The sequence below is a fragment of the Nothobranchius furzeri genome, chromosome 8, assembly GCF_043380555.1.
Source record: "Nothobranchius furzeri strain GRZ-AD chromosome 8, NfurGRZ-RIMD1, whole genome shotgun sequence".
NCBI lineage: Eukaryota > Metazoa > Chordata > Actinopteri > Cyprinodontiformes > Nothobranchiidae > Nothobranchius > Nothobranchius furzeri.
The window spans coordinates 77,997,135-78,005,669 of record NC_091748.1 but is presented as its reverse complement, the minus strand read 5'-3'; the positions used below and the strand labels follow the sequence as shown (position 1 = coordinate 78,005,669).

General features: G+C 47.5%; 1 protein-coding gene across 1 annotated transcript in view; it reads right to left on the bottom strand.

Annotated features, from left to right (window-relative positions):
* LOC139071593 (uncharacterized) overlaps window positions 1-2,352 on the bottom strand; it is a 3,428-nt gene extending 1,076 nt beyond the window's left edge. The window contains exons 1-2 of the mRNA XM_070554352.1: window positions 2,209-2,352; window positions 1-711 (exon numbers count right to left, since the gene is read on the bottom strand). The exon at window positions 1-711 is cut by the window's left edge and continues 1,076 nt beyond it. Coding sequence (XP_070410453.1) covers window positions 24-461 — 438 coding nt within the window. The 5' untranslated portion in view covers window positions 462-711; window positions 2,209-2,352 and the 3' untranslated portion in view covers window positions 1-23. The remainder of the gene's footprint in view (window positions 712-2,208) is intronic.
* Window positions 2,353-8,535: the final 6,183 nt, after the last annotated feature.

Genomic DNA, 8,535 nt, shown 5'->3' with positions numbered 1-8,535 from the left:
TATTACACACGTGTGTATCATTTTTATTTTAACTGAAGTTCTTCAGCTTGTTGAAGTTGGTGGTATTTTATAACGATGTGTGTGAGAATCACTGTTGGACTGGTCCACTGTTGGACTGGTCCACTGTTGGACTGGTCCATCATTGGACTGGTCCACCGTTGGACTGGTCCACTGTTGGACTGGTCCACTGTTGGACTGGTCCATCGTTGGACTGGTCCACCGTTGGACTGGTCCACCGTTGGACTGGTCCACTGTTGGACTGGTCCATCGTTGGACTGGTCCACTGTTGGACTGGTCCACCATTGGACTGGTCCATCGTTGGACTGGTCCACTGTTGGACTGGTCCACTGTTGGACTGGTCCACCATTGGACTGGTCCATCGTTGGACTGGTCCACTGTTGGACTGGTCCACCATTGGACTGGTCCATCGTTGGACTGGTCCACTGAGGCAGCAGAAACATCCACGGCTGGCAGGGATTACAGCATCTTAAAACACTGAATCAGACATCCTGCACCAACACTGCTCAGCTGGTAGAGGAACCCAAAACACACCCAGAATCTGTGTGGGGCTCAGAGTTCAAATCCCCCGGCGGGCTTGGCAGAACGTTGAGTTTGGAGACGAGGAATGTTCTCTGCTCATAAAGCACTGGCCGCCCCTTTCCACAGTCATCATCTGGAATTCTGAGACGAATGTTGGAAATGGTGAAGAACCTTAAACGACACAAGAAGGAATTTAACTGTTAATCTATGTCAGGAAAAACAAAATTAACTCGATCAGATTTTATAATTTTCAGGACACACGACCTGTAATCGATAAAGACCTTTGATGTTTTTAAGTCCTGGAAGTGGAAATAAAAACAACCTGCATCAGTGATGTTGTTCAAAGGTGAGTCACACACCAAATCCTGAAGCTTTTTCCTTCTGGTTGCATTAAGAAATAAACCAGAATATAAACCAAAATAAACAAAGTTCAAATCAGTAGAAAAAGGTTAATGATATGTTTGTGGGATGAGCAATCCCAGATTAGGAGCAGCATCCTTCAGAGTGCACGTGGAGCTGCGCTTGAGACGATCTCTGTTAGGAGTTAAACTGCTTCATCCTGCAAATACAGAAACTATCTCATTACTTAGCTTCCAGATCACGAACCGGATCCATCCGGATCTCACTGGTGTTTGTGTGTCGAGGCTGAAACCAGAACGATGAGGTTTCATTTCAAGCCTGGGGGTTTTCAGGGCCCTGGGACCGCTCACATCCCCTCCCTCCGGCAAACCAAAATCGCACCCCAGGGCCAGCGGATGACCCCGATACACACACACGCGCACACACACACATACACACACACACACATACACACACAAGCACTCACGCTCACACAAAAGGTGGCGCTTGGCAGAAGAATCCTGTCGTTTTAGAGAAGCATCCCATTAAAGGTTCATGAGTGTGTCTGTCTAGGAATCAAAGCACCTGCTCTTCGGCAGCGCTGATAGCTCAGTGTGTGTGTGTGTGTGTGTGTGTTTTATTTATTCATGTACACACTCTTATTAGAGCATCTTGCGGCAGGCTTCACTCACCCTTCATGTGCTTGTTTTCTCTGCACCTGCAGGACCGGAGGTCTTCCTAGCATCATTACACGACCTCTGACCTGCAGGTCAAACATCCTGACAAGATGGTCTGCTACTTCATCTCAAACATTAAATAACAGCCCCAGCAGAGAAAACGAAGGCACCTTCAGGTGTGAGAGCTCGTGATGTGTTTCAGCGGCCGCCGCTTTTTTCTCCAGACCTCAATTTCTGTTTCAGTTCAAATTTACAGGAAAAAACTGAAATTAATTACGAAGAGCTTTGCAAATGCAAAGAGGATAAAGTTCAATTGGCAAGAAAAAGTAAACAATTAAAACAATTGATCGTTTATCAAATTAAAGTGATAGAAATGAAATTAATTTTTTTATTTTATTTTAGGCCTAAATTGCATAAAACGTTGTTTGACAACAAATAAATAGTAAAAAAATGATTAAAAATATGTTTTTTCTTATTAAAAATGGAAAATTGACTTTTGTGTAGATGAATTAAAATGATTTAATATTTTGTAAACTCCTCTTTAGGGCAGAATAATTAGTAAATGTAAAAAGCTGATCTCACACAAGTTTAATAAAATCTGATTTTAGTCTAAAACAAACGGAGTTTACATGAGAGAAGGAAGGAGACTCACGGCGGTGTGCTCCCGGCTCATGATGCGGGTCCAGCGGCTGGCTGAAGCGGACTGACAGGAGGAGACGTGCGGGACAGCGCGGGCTGCCGCAGGCTGCACTTCCGCTTCCGGCCCGCAGGCGGCGCTGCTCACAAACGAACCCGGTGCGCGTCCGCAGGGCTAGTGATGCAAATCCAACAAACTCTGAATAAACTCACGGCTTTTAGGGTTTAATGGTGTTTTATCCGCGTTTTTCCTTTAATTCAGCTCCTTTTCCGCTCTGACACAAAGTTTTCTTTTCATTTTCTTCATTTCTTCATCATTTTGTTCATTTCCTGTCTCTGTCCATGCTTTTATTTTTTACCACTTTCTAAATTCTTTTTCCATTTTCATTAAATCATTTTTACTTTTGTCTTCCTTCCTCTGATATTTAATGCTTTTTAAAGATTTATTTCCTTGTTTGTTTCTGTTGTTTTCTGTTGGCTTTAACATATATTTGTAAGTTTGGATCATTTCACCTCATCTTCACCTTTTCAGATCCTCGTTTTACTGTTTCCCACCATCTGTTTGTCATTCCTCCTTCTTGGTTTCTTTCTGAACATTTCTTCCTCCTCCTCTTCGTCCTGACCTCCCTCCAAGGACGGACGGAGGGGGGAGCATCCGGAGCGAGCTCGGCGACGCTGACAGCTGTCACTTTGGCTGCTGCTAATGCACACGGGCTAACCTGGAATGAGCAGGGACAGGCCTGAGCTGCGTGCATCACTGACCGCCGCCGCCGCTGCCTCCTCCTCCACAGGGAGCCAAACCAGCGAGGTGCAGGGTGCGGAGGTGGGCTGGGGAAGATAAGACAGAGGATATAAGAGGGGTCACGGTGCTGTTAGCACTGACAGCAGGGCTCTGAAAGTGATCCAGTCCAACAAAAAGACCAACGAGGAAGGAGGAGCGGTGGTGAAGAAGGGAAGTTTAAACACGTAACAGATGAATAAAGAGGTTTTATCTCCTGTGTCGGTTTGAACATGTGCTGCTGCTGCGTCCAGGGTCTTCACACACTTTTGTTAAACCACATTTAAACCACGAGGAAAGGTTGAACTCACTGAAAATCAACAATATTGTGTAGAAATGAATCGATTCTGGTTCAGGATTTTCTTAACTCTGGAAGTAAAACTACGACTGCATCCGTGCACGCTTGTGTTCAGGAGACGTTCTGGGAGAAGACAACGTGTTTGGTGGAGACACGCTGGAGCTTAAATAACACCATCAGATAACCTTTGACCCTTTCCAGGTCCTCCTGTGGTCAGGAGTGCTGCACTTTAGGGAGAAGACGAGAGAAGGAGCCCGTCAGCGCGAGAAGGCTTGAGGAGGAGACACTCGACTCTGAGAGGACTCATTATACCAGCGAGTGTGTGTGTGTGTGTTTCTGCACAGTGCGTGCTGATTCAGCTCGTTATCTGAAGCAGCCGCAGACAGAATGAGTTTAAATCTCAGCATCTCCACCAGCTCCCAGCTTTATTTACTGTTTGCTCTCTGGCTCGTTCTCCTCCTGCAGCTCCAGGTTCTCACGCTGGCAGGACGGTCGGGAGGAAACGCCACACACGCAGCGACGAGGAAACCTTCACGGAGCTCCGGATGTCATCAGATGGAGTTCACGAAGGTAAAAAGTCCCACTTTTAGTGCGATGATCATAATCTGATCAGAAGCAGGGAGAATCATCACCTCTGTCACAAAGCCATGAGAACAAACATCAACATCCAGTCGTTAAAATAAAGAACCCAGTTCCTCAGGTCCAAGAGTCAACTGGTGGGTTTTGTAAAACGTGGATGGTTTATTTTAAATGTTTTAATAATAAAATGTAGATTTTAGTTTTATCTGATATTTGAAGGAAGAAAATCTTTTATAGAGCGCCTCTCAAGATAAACATCACGAGACGCTTCACTTCAACAAACGAATGATTAAAAAATAGGATTAGACCTCCATCCATCCAGGACCCTCCGGGTCTGGGGAGAGGTCCTACCTCAAGTGGAGGAGTTTAAGTATCTCGGGGTCTTGTTCACGAGTGAGGGTAGGAGGGATCGGGAGATCGACAGGCGGATTGGTTCGGCGTCTGCAGTGATGCGGACGCTGAGCCGATCTGTCGTGGTGAAGAGGGAGCTGAGCCAGAAAGCCAGGCTCTCGATTTACCGGTCGATCTACGTCCCAATCCTCACCTATGGTCATGAGCTTTGGGTAATGACCGAAAGAACGAGATCGCGGATACAAGCGGCCCAAATGAGTTTCCTCCGTAGGGTGGCCGGGCTCAGCCTTAGAGATAGGGTGAGGAGCTCGGACATTCGGGAGGGACTCGGAGTAGAGCCGCTGCTCCTCCGGATCAAAAGGAGCCAGTTGAGGTGGTTTGGGCATCTGGTCAGGATGCCTCCTGGACGCCTCCCTGGGGAGGTGTTTTGGGCATGTCCTGCCGGCAGGAGGCCCCCAGGTCGACCCAGGACACGTTGGAGAGGTTACATCTCCAATCTGGTCCGGGAACACCTTGGGGTCCTGCCGGAGGAGCTGGTGGAGGTGGTCGGGGAGAGGACGGTCTGGAGCTCCCTAGTTGGGATGCTGCCCCCGTGACCCGGACCCGGATAAGCGGAGGAAGACGACGATTAAAATGAGAGAAAAAATGTGAAATTTTGATTGAAAAATCAAAGAAAAGAGAAATCAGGGGATCCTGGGGAAGGCGGAGCTGGTGGAAGAAGGAGAGGGTGGTGATGAAAGTCACACCAGGTGAGTCCGCTGATCTCAGGCTCGGGGAGGGGGGGCTCCAGGGGCTGGGGGCCACAACAGCAGGTTTATAACACGTTTTCAACAACTGTTCGTGTTGCGCAGCTTTCTTCAGCTTTCTAACAGACTGGAGTGTTTGAAGAGTTTTATTGTTGTTGTGACGTCATTTTTAGGATTTTCTATCTGTTCAGTAGTTGATGACAGATCAGCTGCATCGTGATTCTCATCACTAATCATCCTCGTGAGCCTATAACAGGATTAATGGAAGCAGCGGCGGTTTGCGGCAGAAATAAACTTTACTGAGGTTAAAGTTTTACTTCAAAAAATCCCCAAAAATCAAGAGAAGGAGCTTCTGGTTCCAGGCTGGATGGGCTCAGATTGGTCCTTTTCTCCTTGTGATGCCATGACAACCACGCTGGTTTTGGATTTTTACAGGTTTTTTCTCTCGGGACGTAAAATAAAAGTAATCTGGATTAACATCCGAGCTTGTTTTATGTTTAATAAAATGACATAATTCCCGTTTTGATGCAAATCCAAACGCAGCAGAGCTGCATCACACTTCTGCACACGTGCAAACCCAACGTGGAACACAGTTGTCACTGAAACACGCCTGGTTTCTGTTTTCCTGACACTTTATTAATCAGTTTATATTCTAGACAAATTTTGAGTTAAACGCTAAACTTTTCAGTGCTTAATCCGCTCAGAGAGGTTTTATGGATGAGCCACACTAATTTCTAGGATTATCCTAAAGAGAAGCAACCTGACTAAAGGACTCTTGGTAATTAGCTCCAGGTCTGTGGAACTTGTTTCCGTTTTAATAATCAGGATAATCTGCCAGTAAAAGCAGGATTACAGCAGATCCTGACTGTGGGCCTGAACTCATTCATCAGGAGGAGGAACCCAGCAGACAACCCGGTCCTGGTTCAGACCAGAGAGAACAACCCTGAGGCCAGGTTAGCCCAGCAGCTGTAGACGGGTCTGAGCGGTGCCTTTCTGCTTTCTGGGTCTGACTCTGTGATGAGCTAAAGGAGCAGCAGGACTAGTGGTCTTTTTACTAAAAGACAACTCAGTTAAGGGTTGAAGACAAAAACGTGTTTATTTATGTTGATGGCGGGGGTGTCCCCTCTGGTCCTGGAGCTCCAGCAGGGGAGCACATAGAAGCTGCTGGATGGGGGCCCTGGAGCAGCACGATTAGACACTGAGGTTTGGAGTAACTGATGACATCATCGTATGCAGACAACTGCTGGTGGTCATGTTGGTGACAAACACACACAACACCCCAACCCCCCCCCCCCCCCCCCCCCACCGTAGCCACCTCTGTGAGGGCCACAGGTCGGGTGTGAGAAGCACGCAAACGTTTAAATATTTCAGACTGTACCCCTCACCCCCCGACTATGTGCTCCTTCCTCTGACACACACACACACACACACACACACACACACACACACACTGGTGGCGACAGCTTCATAAATAGTCCATGAAGAACGAGTCCCCCCCACCACCACCACTGTCAAAGGCCCGCAATGATTTATTGATTTCTTTATTTGTCTCATAAAAAGAGAAACTCTCTCCGTCTCACCCCTCATTTCCTCACCTCCTTCCTCATTTCCTCACCGTCATCGTTTCCTCGCCTCCTTCCTCGTTTCCTCACCTCCTTAATCGTTTCCTCACCCCTTCATCATTTCCTCACCCTCTTCCTCGTTTCCTTACCTCCTTCCTCGTTTCCTCACCTCCTTCCTCGCCTCCTTCCTCGCCTCCTTCCTCGTTTCCTCGCCTCCTTCCTCTTTTCCTCATCCTCATTACTTCCTTGCCTCCTTCCTTGTTTCCTCACCCCTTCATCATTTCCTCACCCTCTTCCTCGTTTCCTCACCTTCTTCCTCATTTCCTTACCTCCTTTCTCGTTTCCTCACCTTCTTCCTCGTTTCCTTACCTCCTTCCTCGTTTCCTCACCTCCTTAATCGTTTCCTCACCCCTTCATCATTTCCTCACCCTCTTCCTCGTTTCCTTACCTCCTTCCTCGTTTCCTCACCTCCTTCCTCGTTTCCTCGCCTCCTTCCTCGTTTCCTCGCCTCCTTCCTCTTTTCCTCATCCTCATTACTTCCTTGCCTCCTTCCTTGTTTCCTCACCCCTTCATCATTTCCTCACCCTCTTCCTCGTTTCCTCACCTTCTTCCTCATTTCCTTACCTCCTTTCTCGTTTCCTCACCTTCTTCCTCGTTTCCTTACCTCCTTCCTCGTTTCCTCACCTCCTTCCTCGTTTCCTCGCCTCCTTCCTCGTTCCCTCACCCTCATCATTTCCTCGCCTTCTTCCTTGTTTCCTCACCTTCTTCCAAGTTTCCTCACCCCTTCCTCATTTCCTCACCTCTTTCCTCGTTTCTTCACCTCCTTAATTGTTTCCTCACCCCTTCATCATTTCCTCACCCTCTTCCTCGTTTCCTTACCTCCTTCCTCGTTTCCTCACCTCCTTCCTCGTTTCCTCGCCTCCTTCTTCTTTTCCTCATCCTCATTACTTCCTACCCTCCTTCCTTGTTTCCTCACCCCTTCATCATTTCCTCACCCTCTTCCTTGTTTCCTCACCTCCTTCCTCATTTCCTCACCTCCTTCCTCGTTTCCTCACTTCCTTCCTTGTTTCCTCACCTCCTTCCTCGTTTCCTCACCTCCTTCCTCGTTTCCTCACCTCCTTCCTCGTTTCCTCACCTCCTTAATTGTTTCCTCACCCCTTCATCATTTCCTCACCCTCTTCCTCGTTTCCTCGCCTCCTTCCTCGTTTCCTTGCCTCCTTTCTCATTTCCTTGCCTCCTTCCTTGTTTCCTCACCTTCTTCCTCATTTCTCATTCCTCGTTTCCTCACCCTCTTCCTCGTTTCTTCACCCTCTTCCTTGTTTCCTCACCTCGCTCCTCGTTTCCTCACCTCCTTCCTCGTTTCCTTGGCCGACTGGACGGCGGTGGGTCTGTGACTCAGGGTTATTACCTCTTATGTAGCTTTGTAATAGATGTGTAATAGATGTCATGGATGGTGGCTGCTGGTGGGTTAGGGTCAGCTGACACCGAGCTTGGTGCTTTGCCGCCAGGCCTCTGGGAATCGTCCGGGTGCTCCGATGGCCCGTCTGCCACCGTGTAGAGCCCTTGCTTCGACACATAAAGGCGTTGCGTTTCTCCGCACCCTCGCAGATGGAGAAGTTTTATCAGGCCTGACATGTTCACTCCATGAAGACGGGCTGGGATTCAAACCTACAACCTTCTTGCTGAGTATCAGTGTCATCTGCATATCCTATTATATAATCTGCTGTTTGATGTTTTATTTTTTGTATGGACAGATACTTTTTGCAGTGTGTTGGGGGGCGATGATGTTGGATCTGATTGGATCATTTTTGTTTTTTTCCGTCTTTAGATTCTTTTGTTGTTTTATTTTGATGCTTTGATGTTTTTAATAAATTTGAGGTAAAGATGGCCGACACCCCCTCCGGTCACAGGTGGATTATTACCTACTCTTATTTTGTGGCAGCTTATGGGACGCTCAGGGGGAGAGACAATCTAAAATAAGTCTTTGTGGATTAATTTTGTCTCTGAATCTTCCCTTTAAGTTATTTTA